The 16,993-nt window shown below is 40.6% G+C and overlaps 1 protein-coding gene across 1 annotated transcript in view; it reads left to right on the top strand.

Moving 5' to 3' along the window:
* Nucleotides 1-4,996, top strand: part of zmym4.1 (zinc finger MYM-type containing 4, tandem duplicate 1) — a gene marked incomplete at its 5' end in the record, with an annotated part of 38,415 nt that extends 33,419 nt beyond the window's left edge. Inside the window, 7 exons of the mRNA XM_080859169.1 lie at nucleotides 1,883-1,983; nucleotides 2,222-2,369; nucleotides 2,632-2,783; nucleotides 2,992-3,106; nucleotides 3,466-3,720; nucleotides 3,926-4,055; nucleotides 4,333-4,996. Of these exons, the coding sequence (XP_080715295.1) occupies nucleotides 1,883-1,983; nucleotides 2,222-2,369; nucleotides 2,632-2,783; nucleotides 2,992-3,106; nucleotides 3,466-3,720; nucleotides 3,926-4,055; nucleotides 4,333-4,546 (1,115 nt within the window). The 3' untranslated portion in view covers nucleotides 4,547-4,996. The remainder of the gene's footprint in view (nucleotides 1-1,882; nucleotides 1,984-2,221; nucleotides 2,370-2,631; nucleotides 2,784-2,991; nucleotides 3,107-3,465; nucleotides 3,721-3,925; nucleotides 4,056-4,332) is intronic.
* Between the last annotated feature and the right edge of the window lie 11,997 nt (nucleotides 4,997-16,993).

The following is a 16,993-nucleotide window of genomic DNA, read 5'->3' as shown; positions in this document are numbered from 1 at the left end:
AAGCAATGGAAAAGTATCCCATTTAGTTGGTCTACTGCTGGATGTGTTAAGTGTTTTGAGAAAGAGTACATGGTATTGAACCAAGTGTGAAAATGATTGGAAAAAACTGTAATGGTCTCACTTTCGGAAGCTTGTTACCAGAGTCTGCTATCCCTGGGTTTGAACAGGGTAGGTATCTGAATAACCCCTCATACTTATTTCATGGCATTGGTGTCTGCCACATAGGACACTTGTAAGGCTGGATCAGATGAACAGTAGTCAAGAAAAGAGGGTATATGATGGATACCCAGGTGGATGTTTATCCTCACAAACACCTTCACCTCCTCCACAAATGTATTGCACCAGGATGCTTTTGAAAAGGCATAGAGTTAGGTGTTTTCCACCAAATTAGCAAAAATGTTGGTAATCTGTATGGTTAAGTAGTGTTAATATTTTAATATTTATTTTAATATTTATTCATTTATTTACAAAATATATAACAAATACTAATAAAAAAACATTAAGAATATATTAAATATAATAACTACATCTGCTGTACGGTTCAAAACTTATGAATTTGAACTTTAGGGTGTGTGTAATGATTTGTATTTTAATATTTGTAGAAGTCACTAATACATATTTGATATCATATTAACAAAGAATTTATGCCCTTTCAAACAAAACAAACTTGTAATTGTAGTTTTTCTTTTGTTTTCTGACTGTAACTGTTTGTTTACAGAATAACAAAAAATGAAGGAATTCTCTGTTTTTCGTGGGATTTTGCTGCAGTGTTCTAGAATTCCGTTGGGGTATAGAGGGTTAAGGAAGGCACAGGTAAATTCAAGTAACAAATAGAGAGTTTAGCTACGGTATATGGAGTATTCTTACCTCTTCCTCCATCATCACCTCTGCTATTATCTTTAAAAATACCATGTCCTTGGTGCCGTGGTCTTCCAAGAAAGCCAGGTCTTTGAAACGTAGTTCAAGCGCCAGTGTTGTGTCTGAACGCGTTCATTGAATGAAAGTTCATGAACTCGTTCATCATTTTGGTGAAAGTGAACTGAACGTAGGGTATTACTGCCTGATGAACGATACTGTGAGCGTGTTCATTCTGGTGTCTGAGAACTGCACGTTCACTCTTTTTAATTTCGTTCAATAAGGTGCTAGATTTCTAGAGACTTCCATGCGAAAAACACCATTAGTAATAGTCGCTTATCCCACTGTCTATTCCTGTGAGAGCCCCGAAGTTGTGTAGAGGCCGAGAGCGGTATTGCAGACAGATAGTGATTTTAGAAAATATTTAGACTTCACGAGAAGCGGCCATTAACAGCAGTGGAGATGAGAGCGCGTTTAAGGAACAGTAAGAGAGGTGGAATCTATCTAAATATAAAATGATTGGTCTTGTATTGAGATTATACCGATACAAAAATGTTAGAACCGATGCATCGCGATTCATCTCACATTGTATCCGGTCCACACTTTTTTGATCCGGGCCATCGTATCGTGAACTTTTATGCCGGTTCATCGTGGCGAACCGGTGAATCTTCCCATCCCTAATATATATATATAGGTAAAGGTCAGGTATTTAGCAGACGCTTTTATCCAAAGCGATTTACCGACTACTTGCAGCGATCAGGAATGGAATTGAATCGGGGTCAACCGCTCACAAAGCGCCTCTAGCCACTGCACCAACACACATACACACACACACACACACACACACACACACACACACACACACACACATTCTCTCACGCACACACAAACACACACACCAGTAGGTAGACTTCAGTATTGGCGAGACCACTAGCGCCCACTTGTACACCATGATGTGGGGGCAGCACAGATGTTTTTTGATCTGTGGTCCTTTTCTCATGGTGGAACTGCGTTGCCATGTCAACAGAGTCCCTGGAGATGACCACAGAGACAGTTGAGCCTCCGGAACCCCCGCCCTCTAAAAGACCACGCCGCAAAGTCCGAGCTGCCAGCTCTCAGAAAAAACGGGTATGTACGCACACAGACACACACACACACACACACACACACTGATTATAAGTAATTAGCACAAACTCCACAATTATTGGTATAACAAATTCTGTTATTTGTAATGAATAGAAAGACTACTTGAATGTGTGACACATTCCAGTTACTACCATTGGTAACTCTTACAGTGTGTGCTGTCTGCATTCTGTGTGTATGTGTGTGTGTGTGTGTGTGTGTGTGTGTGTGCTCGCTCTCCCAGCAGTCGCTCCGTAAGCGCCCCGCAGTGGAGCCTGCTGTTGTGCCTGCCCCTGTGGGTGGGCTGCGTGCCGTGTACGGGGTGAAGGCCTGGAAGAAGTGGGTGCAGTGGAGGAACGCCCAGCCTGATGTCAACACACCCCGATTTGGCTGTGAGTTGCCCTACACCCCCTACAAACACACACACACTCAGACAGGTGTCACTTCATGTCTTACCCTTTTATACACACACACACACACACACACACACACACAGTGTGAAGTTCATATACCCAACCCATCATCACAGACACACACATAAAAAAAACACAATGTCAGATAACCCAAATAATCAAGGATTATTATAATGAAAGGTTATTGTAGTAAATATTGATAGTTTCGAGGACATATTTGTGATTGATGATGTGTTTCCAGCCCGGCCCATGGTTCTGAAGGAGGATCTGCTGCAGTGTAGCACCGCAGAGCTGAGCTTTGGTCTGTGTAAATTCATCAGTGAAGCCCGGCGCCCCCATGGTGAAGCATACAGCCCTGACAGCCTCTATTACCTGTGCCTGGGCATACAGCAGGTAGACAACGGACAGGCACACACGCACACACGCACACACGCACACACACTCACACACTCACACACTCACACACTCACACACTCACACATGACTGCATGTTCCAGTACTGGAAGCTGTAATATGTTAGATGCTTCCATAACGATGTAGCTTCCTAACACACTCCAAACCTCTAGAGAGTTCTGCTTCTAATGGTGGATTGTGTGTGTAGCACCTGTTTGAGAACGGGCGCATGGAGAACATCTTTGCGGACTTCTTCTACAGCAAGTTTACCCAGGAGATAACCAAACTACTTCATGACTGGAGTGCTATGGGAACACCAGGCGGTAAGAAAGACATGTACACACTCTAAACCATCAGACACATGTCTAGAAAAGCACATCACATAGTGATGTGGACTCTATATAAAAAAAAAAAAAAAAGTGTTTGTGGGAGTTTTCACCATACATTACAAAATCTTTCCAGCCATGCCTTGTTTGGCTCTGCTCTATTTTTCTATGATCTATTCCTGTTAAAATTATACACCACCAGGCATAGTGCTCTTATGTTTATATGCACATACACAGCTCTAACACACAAAATCATGAATCCGTGTTTTCTCTGTCCCAAACACACTCACTGATTCACTAAAACATGGACCTCCATGTGTAAACATCCCAAATGCTCGATGTGTCCTGTGCTGCAGGTAAGGTCCGCTCTCGTGTTGAGGAGGAGTACCTGTGGGAGTGTAAGCAGCTGGGCGCCTACAACCCCAGCGTGCTGCTCTACACCCTCTTCTTCTTCTGCACCAAACTCTTCGGCCTGCGCACCGTCCAACAGCACCAGCGCCTGTCCTTCGCACACGTCATGCGCTGCACGCGCACACACAAGAACGGCAAGGCTGCCTGCCTCCGCTTCTACCCTCCTGTTAACCGCAAAGACTCCCCTACTCAGACTCAAGGTGAGTGTGTGTGTGTGTGTGTGTGTGTGTGTGTGTGTGTGTGTGTGTGTGTGTGTGTGTGTGTGTGTGTGTGTGTGTGTGTGTGAGAGAGACAGAGTGTGAGTGCTGTTAAGTTTTGTGGTATAGTCGATCTGAGTGTGAACACATAGACGTGTGTGCGGCTGTGTCTTTGTGTTTATGACCTTGTGGTGTGTTTTTTGCACAGACGGTGAGGGGGTATCTGCCAAGAAGAGGAAGGAGGATGAGGAAGAGGAGCCGGTTCTAGAGATGCAGGAGAACACAGAGAACCCTTTGCGCTGCCCCGTCCGGATCTACGAGTTCTACCTCTCCAAATGGTGAGAGCAGTGATACTAGCCAGTTACATTCTGTTGTATTTTAAAATGTGATAAATATTGCATGCAGCAAAATACTTTGTTTGCTTCTTAATTGTGTCTGAAACTGTACAAGAATAAGAGTTTATATTATAGTTATATTAGAGAGACTGTAATAGACTTTTTCATAAGAGGTACATAGAAAACATGTTGGACAATGTGCACATCACAACAAAGCAAATCTACTGTAAAAATGTTGCCCTGATGAGTAGTTGATTTGTGTATCTTTTGTCCACTACAGCTCACCATCAGTAAAGCAGCGCACCAACATCTTTTACCTGCAGCCTGAACGTTGCTGCGTGCCCAACAGCCCCATGTGGTTCTCCTCCGCGCCACTAGAGGGTGATGCCATCCAGGCCATGCTGACACGCATCCTCGTTGTCAGAGAACTGCACCTTCCACAGGAGCCCAGCACTCAAAAGCCAGCCTCATCTGACGAACAGGACTCAGACTGAACGCACATACAGGCTCCACTCACAAGCAGGACTTTGTGTTAAAAGACTTCAAACACACACGCACGCACACAAAACACGCACACACACACAACACGCACACACACACACACACACACACACACACACATACAGACACCTGCACACGATGGACAGAACAAGAAAAAGCAAATAGAAACACACTAATATAGTCTTCTGATGAGCGTGATTCTCATGGAGTAGCTACACTCCCTCAGTCTACCAGGACTCAAGACATGATTGGATGTGTGGAATACGCACAAATATAGACTTGAGCAAGTGTGAGCAAGGCCTCTTTGAGTTGTTCACGTGGGGTGGAGACAGATGGGGACTGAATGTGTGCCCTGCTCTGTCCTCCAGTGTCTCTGTAAGGGCCAGTGTTATCAGGTCACTGCTCATGGGGCCCAGTCCAGTCCAGTCCAGTCCAGTCAGGAGGAGTAGAAAGAGCCAAACCAGTGAGAGGATCTGTGTTGATGTTGATGTTGCAACAGAGTGGAAGAGACACAGCAGTGGTGCAGAGACCCAAATCCAGCTGAACAGTTTGAACACACTGTGTATTACACAGGAGCAGCAGCAGCAGCACATGTCCATCCAGCAGGCTGATTCCAAGTGTTGGGGGGCAGAGGCTTAGTGAAGGAAGTTGAAGGTAGTCTTTCCTGCAGCCAGGGGGCACTGTGATGGAGTGTAGAAAAGGAAGAGTCCTCAAAAGTCGGTCCCTTCTGAATGAAAAGATAAGTGCAAGTCTGTCAGTTTCTGATCAGTCCTCTGGTTGCATCACTGATCTGAGAATGAAGATGCCTCAGAGTTCTATTTGTGCCGTGTGCAGAGGTGCATTTTCTACCAAAAGAGATTGTTTTTTCTATGTGTAACAGTTGACACACTAAACAGATGTACATGTCTAACAGTAGTAGCCATTTTGTATTGCTGTAGATCAGAATAGAATAAAGGCTGGACAAAGGAGCACAGTGTGCTGCTGGGAAATAGAACCTTCTTCAGTGTTGCCCTTTCATGTACGATTGAAAATATCTCACTACACAGAATTGATTTCATTCATGTATTTCATATTTCTCTAAGCGGACTCAAAACCAAAACACAAGCGCCGTAAATACTACTGCAGACTAAACAAATGCCACTTATAGGCCACAAAACTCAAGACAGACCAGGCAACCAATACATGAAAATGGCCAAAGCCTGGGTTGTTGAGATCAAATAATAAAAGTTCTCACTGTTAAATATGATACTTAATGCATAGAAGAGATGGCAGAGTAATTAGCTCAAGATGGAAGACATCACAGATATGTAATGAGTTTGATATGAAGATGAACATTCACAGGTGTGGGTCTTGATGGCAGATACTCATCAGTCTAAACACCTCAGGAAAAAGATCAGCATATCAGCAAAGAACAGGCAAGTGAAATTAAAATGGAGGGATATATCAGGTGTTTTTACATTGAGGATCAATTATTAGGGTTTCTGTAAGGATCCACCAAGTGTCAACTGCGAATGTCTGGTCCAAACTCCCTTTTATTTCAAAACTTATTTTAAAGGAAAAAAGATTGAGAGTTTGCATAAAAACAATCTCACAAATGTCTACTGTTATCTACAATGGATGATGACACATTCGTCTACACACACATGGTCAGATTGTACATGGAGAAAATGTGCTGTTCTCTGCCTCTCGTCACTTCATCTGAGCAGTATTCACCTGGAATACAAATATTAAATGTGTTCCCTTATTAGAAATATAAACTGGATTTGTAGAAGGCCTACAATTGTTATGAGGTTTGTCCCCTGGTCAGTTACAGTAGGCTTAACATGGATTGTGCAAGGTATCTTTTAAAAATCAATAGGGTCTATAAGTGATATTAAAGGCAGCATTAAGGAGTTTTGGTCTAAAACTAGCAAGTTAAAGACGAAGTCCCTAATTCAGTTTCTCAAAATGTTGGTTTGAGCTCAACAGGCAATCACATTACACCCCTCCCTTCCGTGCTCCTGAAGAACTGGGTTGATTGACTGGGAGTGTTTGGCTCGAGACACTATGGGCCAGGACTGTACATGAACAGGTGTCCTTCACATGAACATATACCATCAAATTGATTTAGAAGATGATACCAAAACCAGTTGCTGTAAAAGTGGTAAATTGCTACATACTGTTGATTAAAGTCTATCAAAAATCATGTGATCACAACGCTGCCACAAGAAGAAGTGATGTGAACACCAAGAAGAGCACACCATTATTGCAGACGTGGTGTTTGTCACACTTTAACTTATAATCTCCAAATTTGGATAAGCTACACGTTACATCTCTCACATATCAACACATCTTTCCCCTTGCAGCTGGGTTCTAGTTTATCTCTGTGCTTGTCTGTTAGAGCAATGTAGAGGCCTCTGTATGGGTGACGAGTGTGATAAAGAAACCTCCGCTACACTCAGTCTCTGCCCAGATAAGGTTGACACAGGAACAGGTCTGGATCAAGATAAATGAACACAGAAGTAATGTTTTTGTGAGAACTTCCTCTTCATCTGTTCTGAGAATTCAGTGGTGATATTTATATAGTGGGGCGACTGGTTGCGATGGTGACTTGCAATATCAGACACAATCACCACAAAAGAGTGGAGACAAATTTACAACAGTCTGTGTCTGCTCAGAGAAATGATCTTTAGACAGGTTGAGGACTAACAAGACCCTGCCTGATAATGGAGTCAGGACCAGACACGCTACCTACCTACAGTGCAGTCGGAAAAATGTTTTAGACTCTTTCAAATGTTCCACAATTTGATATGGATTCAACTCATTTTTTTCATCAATCTACAAACAATACTGACGACAAAGCCAAAACAGGTTTTTGTAGTGTTGTGTTCATTTATTAAAAATAAAAACATTAATTATTTAGACCCTTCACGTAGTACTGGGTTACAGCTCTTTTGGCAGTAATGACTTCTTGGAAATGATCCTTCAAGCTTGGCACACCTTTTAAGGTTCTCCCATTCTTCTGGGCAGATTCATTCAAGCTCAAGCAGGTTGGATTGGGACTGTCGGTGCACAGCCATTTTCAGGTCTCTCCAGAGATACTCTATTGGGTTCAGGCCCAGACTCTGGGTGGACCACTCCAGAGTTCTCCTGAAGCTACTTCTGTTAAAACTGTATCTGTTTGTTTTGTGTCCACCCATCCAGGCAAAAAGCATACAAGTGTTTTCCACTGGCCAGGATGTCTTAAAATAAAATACAAATCATCTTAATAAATAACACTTCAGCTAAGCTGTCAAAGTAGCCAAGAGCTCCCACTCCTTGACACAGTCATCTCTACAAGCACATACTGAATGTGGTAGAGAAAAAACAAACAGATCTCACGATGCATGTATTTTCTCCATAAATGTTTATTATTCTGAGAATATTCAATTGATTTTGTATTTCCCTTTATGGGGAACAGAAGTACAAATGTGTGATTGTGCTAAAACCAGATAGATACACATACCTCACTTGTGAGTCTCTTTGGATACAATCGTAAATGTAATAAATATAAATCTCTTTGTGTTGCAAATATAAGACTTTTTATTGATAAACATTTTTCACATTTTAAACACAATGTGTAAGAAACAAAAAGCAAGAAAGGAAGAAAAGGACAAATAAAAATAACGACAACATGAGGACATCGACAAGGATTTTCCAATTCAAAGCGATAGTTATGCAAGATCCAAGATAATAGTTTGTATTTGCCAACATACAGTAGGTGTTTATACATACCGTGTATGATACATATAGAAGAGATGACACTAGAAGAGATGACAGAGTAATTAGCTCAAGTTGGAAGACATCACACAGATATTTAATGAGTTTGATATGAAGATGAACTTTTACAGGTGTGGGTCTACAGGACGGCAGACACTCATCAGTCCAAACACCTCAGGAAAGAGAACAGCATATCAGCAAAGAACAGGCAAGTGAAATCAAAATGGAGGGAGATATCAGGTGTTTTTACATTGAGGATCAATTATTAGGGTTGCTGTAAGGATCTACCAAGTGTCAACTACAAATGTCTGGTCCAAACTCCCTTTGAATCAGTGTAGAAGAATTTTAATTTAAACTTATTTAAAAATGAAGAAAGATTGGGAATTTGCATAAAAACAATCCCACAAATGTCTACTTTCATCTACAATGGATGATGACACATTCGTCTACACACACGTGGTTAGATTGGACTTGGAGAAAAACGGCTTTTCTCTGCCTCTCCCGTCATCTGAGCGTTTATCAATAATCATCTGGACTACAAATACCGGTACTTGTGTTGTTTATTAGAAATAGTAACTGGATTTGTAGAAGGCCTAACATTTTTATGAAGTTTGTCCCTTGGTCACTTACAGTAGGCTTAACATGGATTGTGAAAAGTATCTTTTAAAAATAAATAGGGTTTATAAGTGATATCTAAGGCAGCATTAATACGTTTTGGTCTAAAACTAGCAAGTTCAAGTCTGCAATCCAGTTTCGCAAAATGTTGGTTTGAGCTCAACAGGCAATCACATTACAAGTCAAGTGCAGCACAACATGTGTCCATTTATTGATGTTGATAGGAGATGGAGTCTGCTCTCTTCCAGACACACCTGCAGAACATTATCTTCCCTCAATGTCTCTTCAGAATGTATCCCTTGCCATTCTCTGCATAGACATGCACATGCAGCGCAGACTACATGATCAGTTATGACAACATTTAGGAGAAGGAGGGAGGAAGGAAGTGTCCCTGCAGAAGTAATGTTTTGGTGAGAACTTCATCTGGTCTGAGCATTCAGTGGTGATATTTAAATAGTGGGGTGCCTCGTTGCTATGGTGACTTAAAGTATCAGACACAATCACCACAAAAGAGTGGAGACAAATCTACAACAGTCTGTCTGCTCAGAGAAATAATATTTAGACAGGTTTAGGCCTAACAAGCCCCTGCCTGATTATGGAGTCAGGACCAGACACTCTACCTACCTACAGTGTATTCGGATTCAGTTTTAAGACCCTTTCAAATTTTCCACATTTTATAAACGTTTCTGACTCATCTCAAACTGGATTCAATTCATTCTCATCAATCTACACACAATACTTCCCAATGACAAAGCAAATACAGGTTTTTGGACAGTCTGTGTCTTTTCCCATTCTTCTTGGCAGACTCATTCAAGCGCAACCAGGTTGGATGGGGACTGTCGGTGCACAGCCATTATCAGGACTCTCCAGCAGGCACTGGGATTTTGAAGGCCTTTTGCTCTGGTTGCGGATTTATTGGAGGCCGGAAAGTAGAATACCAGAAGTGACGTAGTGTTTTCTAAGTGTCAGAATCAACTTTTTCTTAGGATTTTTTAGGGTTAGGGTTAGGGTTAGAGTATAAGGCTAAAAATTAGGTCTCGGTACCCCTACCCAGGGTGCGATTTGCCGGGGGGGATGGTGGGGATTTACCCCCCCTCTGGTTTTTACATCCCCACCTCAGCTGGATGAATTTCATACATGGGGGGGATAACCCTCAATTATAAAAAAAACAATGAAAAAACAGACAGGTTGTGACAGCGTCTTACACTTTGCTTGCATCGCTGGCACAAACGTTCACCTTACCCGAACTGTCGGCATTCTCAGATATACACATTGTATACATATAACATTACATACACGGAAATTAGCAAAGCCAGCTAATTAGGCTACTGTACAATGAAACGAGTCCAGAGCAGCATATCGTCCTTTTTAACAGGACCCGCGCAAAAAAAATCTCTAACCTCTACACAACTTAAGGCAGTCACAGTGGAAGAAGTTGAAGGGAATGACCTACCCCAGGAGAAGCCCAGTAATTTTATATACTGTTCAAAATGTAACCTAATAGTGTCTATTGTTAATTTGAAGAGAATTAGGCCTATGTATTGCTTGTTTTTTTTTTTTATGATAATCCCCCCCTCTGGTTTTTGGACAAATCGCACCCTGCCCACCCATGCCTGAAAGTACGTTACACTTGTATGACATCACATGACGCCGATATTTTACTTTCTGGCCTCCGATAAATCCGCAACCCTTTGCTCTGCTCTGGAAAAAAGGGGTTGGGTTCAGGCCCAGACTCCAGGCTGGACCACTCCAGAGTTTTCCTGAAGCTACTTCAGTTAAAACTGTGTTTGTTTCTTTTGCGTCCATCCATCCAGACCAATCCAAAACTTTCCTCAGCATGTTGTATTTTTTGTTTAATATCAATTTCAATAATTTCTTTGAAACAGAAGAAAACATTTAATGGGAGTTCTGTTGAGGAAAATTGTGATTTTGCACACGTCCTTGATATTGACTGCACCTGTTACTAAGAACTTCAATATCATTTTGATAGGGTTAAAGGCATGCAGGTATTTTCCAATGACCAGGATGTCTTGTAGTGAAATACAATAAATCAAACAAATAACACTTCAGCAGAACTGTCAAAAGTAGCCCATATTAGGAATGTGCTTCTGATGTCGAACCTTTAGTGTTTAGAGTTGTATCTTTGCAGTTTGGTCTTTCTGAATGGGGATTCTCTTCCTCTGTATTAGATAGACATGTACATGAGTTTTTAAAATATGAATCTTCCTCCATCTTTTTCTTCTTCTCCTGACTAACTACTGTTTATCTTTTATAAAACTGTCTCAAAGGCCCACCAGGAGAATTTGCGTATCTTAAATGTGATGGAACCGCAAAATATTTGTGTCCTATTTTTACTACTCAATATCATGTTTATTCACCAAACACAAACATACCGTAAACATGAAGATACAGACACAGACAAAAGACCACTGATGTTATATTTTTTCTTGTTTTGGTACATTTTCTTGGCGCACCTGTTCCCCACGGTTTTCCTATTTAAACCACGCCAAGCTCCGTGCTCGCTGCAGGATTATCACAGACAGTCATAGGCCAATGTCATGGTTTTGGCTTGAAGATGTCTTGTGTTGGCCTTGACTTTAGCCTGGGCTCTGCTTTTTGTTTAGGCCTTTGTGATTTGGATCTTTTGCCGTGTTTTTTGTTTTGTTTTGTTTGTTTGTTTTAGTATTTCTGTGGTCTTTGTCTTGCCTGTTCCTCTGGACCTCCACCAGTTTATTGCCTGCATGTTTGATGACCGTTACATGCCTATGGACAAGTGTTGTTCTGCCCTGTCTAGCTTTCTTTTTACTTTCTGACTCTGGAGTCTGTTGATTACTCTTTAACCTATGAGTCTGTGCTTCTGCCTGGTTAATTAAAGAACTGAATTCACCCTGAACTCCAGATATAGTATAGAACTGGATATAACATGACACATAACTATAATACAACTTCATTCCATCCTGTTAGTTTTGACTGTGATCTATGTGTTTGAGTGCATTGGTTAGGGGTCTTCACCCAGTTTTCGCACCCTCTTTAGCTTCTCTTAAATCAAATGTAGATAAATACATTAATTGTACATCTTCAGTTATGCCAAATGACATTTTGACTTACATTGATTGAAACATAATTTCAGGGTAGTTGGCTTGTTGCTCAAAGCATTGTCATCATGCTTTTTTCAGTAGAGTTCAGCATGTGTTTGAGTGCATTGGTGTGTTGCATATAAAATGTGTGAATGAATATGAACATGAACTAAATTACGTGACCATGATTGCCATTTCATCCTCTAAGACGCTCTCAACAGATTTGAGATCAGCTTGGCTGAAAGTGGTGGCAGGTTTATATTTGTATTTACATTCATAGAGATGTGTTTGTGTGTAACATATTCAAAACACTAGTTAAAGTTAGGCCCCGTCCCATTCATCTTCCCTTCACCCTACCACTTCATCGAAGTGAACTTCACTGCGGAGGGCCCCTTCACAACGGAGTGAGAAGTGTTAAGGGATTTAAATCTTTACCTGAGAAATGGGACACCACTCGATCACTCATACCCAGCTCCACTGTAGGCTACGTTTCACCAAAAACGCAATGCAAAAAGTGTTCCTATGTTTGCGAATTTGAGGTTCTCAGGTAGAAAGAAAAATCCTTCAAATCCAAGGCATCTATTAGTGAATAGAGGGGCAGGATTAACTGATTAAATTATAAGGCTTAGATGTAAGAGCAGACTGATATGGGCAGTAGCATTTATGATTACCCTAAATACTGGCCCTGTCTAATTACCAACATTACCATTAGGGATGGGAATTGACAAGATTTTAGCCATTTGAAATTCTGCTTATCGATCCGATTCCATATTGATTCTGTTATCGATTTTCATTGGGCAAGGAAAAAAATAGATCAAACGGGTTTATTAACATTCATTTTCTTTTATAGAATATTTCATGAATAGATAATGTACAGCATATACAGTATGTATGTATACATTTACATGTTTTAAATAACCAAAATCAAGCCTAAGAATAGGTCAACAAACTGTCAAAGTGGGGTCCAGAGACCCATAGCCTAGGGATCCTTTCCTTGATGGGGTGCCAGGGGGTCCCCAGTATAATTCCAACCATAAGTAACAGAATGTATGACTGATTTGGTAATAGGTTTCATACAATTTTTGTAATAAACATCTAAAAATCAGATTGGGGAGCCTGGAAAATAATTTATCAAATGGGGATCCCTCCCTGGTCTAATTTGTGGCAGTTAAGGGGTGCTTGATATACAAGAAGTTGAGAACCGCTGACCTAAATAATATTTGAACATGCCAATAACAGCACGTTATTATTAGGAGTAATCACCTTGAACTAAAAATAAAACTGACATAAACAAATAGTGAAAGCTGGTTTACACTATGAAGACAGGGTCTGGAGGAGTTTACATTCGTTATTTACAGATGAAGCGCTAAAATTAGCCGCACGATAAATTATATGCTAAAAATAAATAAAATAGATCAATTTGATGCTTTGAAAGCACACCAATTAATTATCAATTACCAAAAAATATAAGGTAAGAAAATACAGCATGTGCCTGGTTAAAGTTTTTCTATCCGAAAATAGAAACAGATAATGACGTTGCTGTGCACCTCTAGTAGTTATTAGATTTTTCAGGGAGGAAACAAACACACTGCATAGACTATGATATCTATATGTTAGCAATGTGTGGAAATTGGCATTTGGCAATAGAACAGAAATACAGAAGTCTGATTCGTGCAGTTCAAATGGACTATCATCAGTAGTCAGTGATCAATAAAGCTATGATGCACTAAAATCATTGTGATTATTAACAAATTTGAGTTTCACAAATACATTTGAACTGTTTCTCACAGGCTGTGTCCACCCAGCTTTTTACACTTTTCCCATCAAAGTTGGTTTCTCCCATCCGTACACAGTCCTCTTCATCCTTCCAATTATCAGGCTCGTTTCCCAGCCAGAATCTGTGGAGACACGTCAAATCAGAAACCAATATTGATTCAAGCCCCTAAAGCTTCTCGTCCTAATTTAAACATCATCCTTAAAAGCTGAGAACATTCAATCTATAGAACACTGAACAGTGAGGTTACGTCCCAGAAAGACTTATCAGAAGAACTATCAGTATTAATGTCAGTGTATGCAAGAACATGATTTTACATGTAATTCGTGTAGTCATAGCAGGATAAAGTAACATGTATAAAGAAAAGTTAAGTGACACTTCATACGATGTATTGAGAGGAGTGTTGTCCACCCATCGCCACTCGGACTCTGTTTTTCTGTCATTAAGACCAATCCAGAACTTGTCCTCCGCCTCTTCCATTTTTGATTTAATTTCCGTCATCAAAAATGTCTTAAACACAGAAGAATTTTTTTTATTAGCTAGTGTTTGGCATACTATTGTGATACTGTGACAGACTGATTGATACTGGTTGCATCTGTCAGTGAGAATATCCTTATGCAAGAAAAATTTGGAACGATTTTGGAACTATGGAACTATTTTCCAGTGAACAGGATTTCTTAACATGCACGACAATTCCTCTCCATAAATGATCACTTCAGCTGAGCTCCAGTAAGCTCTTTCATTTTACTCCTGTCAAAGAGGCCAAGAGATCCTACTCCTTGACACAGTCATCTCTATAAGAACATACTGAATGCGGCCACCTTGTGATGCATCTATTTTCTCCACAGTTGCTTATTATCCTGAGAGTATTCATTTGCTCATGTATTTTCCTTTATCAAACATGTATGGAAAGTTACAGAAATGCCATTATGTTAACAACACGCCATCATTAAGGAACTGATGAAGGAAACACAGCACACCTGCTCATCTTTATCATGTATGATTGCCAGATGGCTCTTCATACGGACACATTCATCTCTACTCTGAATCCAGTTTAGTCTCGTCTTAGAGAAGAAGTAGCACTGTCTGCCATGTGATTTCCAGCCATCGGCACATTTACCAGACTGACATCCAGCTGAAGAACCTAGAGAGAAAATTAACCTGATGATGTGGTCTTACTTTTACATAATTTCTGCATCAAAATTGATTTTCTATTAATTAGAAAACTCTACTAGAAAACTAGAAAATCTCTCTTCTAATGTTGAATCTTTTGTACTTTGTGTTGTGTGTTCACTCTTACCAGTTGGAGATGGAGATGGAGGCTCTTGTTTTGTCTTGCTGATGTTTGCAGAATCTAAAAAGAGATTCTAATCATGACCCCAATTTAAAGTGTTACCTTTCTGATATACCTGTGATCATGACAGAAGTCTTGAATGCAACATCGCTCCTCATGAGGATACATTCATCTCTACTCTGAGTCCATGTTAGTCTCTTCTAAGAGAAGCAGTAGTGTTGTCTGCCATGCGGTTCCCAGCCATCGACACATTTACCAGACTGACACTCAGCTGAAGAACCTAGACATTAATCATACTTCTGAAAGTAAGAATTCTGTCTGACATCATGTGAAGGACTTTTCTTTTGATATGACCTATTTCTCTGCATCAGGCAAAATCATCTGCTATAAATTCCACTGCGTATTAGACTTTTATGATACTGCCCACTTAGAATGTGCTTCTGATGTTAAACCTTTAGTGCTTAGAGAGGTATATTTGCTGTTGGCTCTGTCTACATTTGGATTCTCTTCCTCTGTATTAGATTGTGATTTTAAAAGAGACATGTACATGAGTTTCTAAATATGAATTTTCCTCTATCTTTTTCTTCTTCTTCTAACTCTTTGTTACTCTTTCCTAAAACTGTCTCAAAAGCCCACCAGGAGGATTTGTGTATCTTGTACGTATGTAATGGAACCACAAAATAGCTATTCTACTGTTATTTTATATCATTTCTATCTGTAACTCAACACCCAACTGTCTCCCCTTCCTGCACTCACCTATAGCGTGTGGTCTCCGGTCTCAGATTATTCAGCTGAAGGTCAGTCTGGTAAATTTGTAATCGTTCTTCCATTTCCAATGAAAATGACAAGGAATAAAAACCCAATTTAGGTTTCTCAAATTGTACTCGACGTCGCTGGTTTGGTGCACTTTTTTCAAACTGAAAAGTGATGCCACAGAGTGATGCTATTGTCGAGGAAGCCCTGTATGTCAGACATGACTTTCATGAGTGAATGGCATATACAAAGTTTTATCATTTTTATCAAGTTAATCAAGTAATCCTTGACAATGTTACTATAATCTGAATATACATGTTTTCAAATTAATATAGAAACGTATTTTTTGTAATCTGATTACGTTATAATTACATGTAATCCGTTATTACCCAACCCTGTCAGTAACCTAACTGACCCTAATCAAAAGACTGTTATAAGGGAGGAGACAATTCACTGACAGGAAAATTAATGGGGGAAATAGGAGGGAATCTGTAACGCTAAACATGGTGGATTTGTAACTGGAGGACCCGCCCTGTATATTTCCAATGTTGCCATAGCAATAGGCACACTGCAACATTTTGCAGTCTGCAAGTCAACACAAAGAATAAAGTATTTTTTTGCCCTTATGGGGGGGAACCGATGTTCACACTATTTATGTGTGATTTAAACATGGATCCACGTGATGTATTTTTGTCTGCTTGACCATCCTATGTGGAGTTATGGACTCCATTAATTTAGACAGGAGCCTGATCTTTTTTGCCAAAAATAGCTACCCGGAGACGTTGTCAAGATGGCTGCCGAGTGGCGAGACTTCCCTTATGACCCCAGTGACTTACAGTGTAAACTCAGACGGAAGGCTACCCCCACGATCAGAATGCAGAGCACCACCACAGCCAATCGCAGAAGGCCACGCCTCCATGTGCCCTCTGTCCTGTCTTTAGGAAATGAAACGACAAAGCATCAGTTACAATATGTATGGAAGAGGCATTTCAGAACATATATTGATAATAACATATATAAACACAGACAAGCTCATGGCTGGGGGGAGCTGTGACGCAAGCAGCAGCAGCCCTGTACCATGAATGGGTCGGAATACCCATGGGGACCCGGTTCGAGTCCAACTCGCGGTCATTTCCCAATCCCTCTCCTGATCTTTCTCCAGCTCACTTCCCATCTCTCTATACTGTCC

The sequence above is a fragment of the Sprattus sprattus genome (assembly GCF_963457725.1).
Source record: "Sprattus sprattus genome assembly, chromosome: 20".
NCBI lineage: Eukaryota > Metazoa > Chordata > Actinopteri > Clupeiformes > Clupeidae > Sprattus > Sprattus sprattus.
The sequence above is the reverse complement of the archived record's forward strand: the minus strand, read 5'-3'. Positions and strand labels throughout refer to the sequence as shown.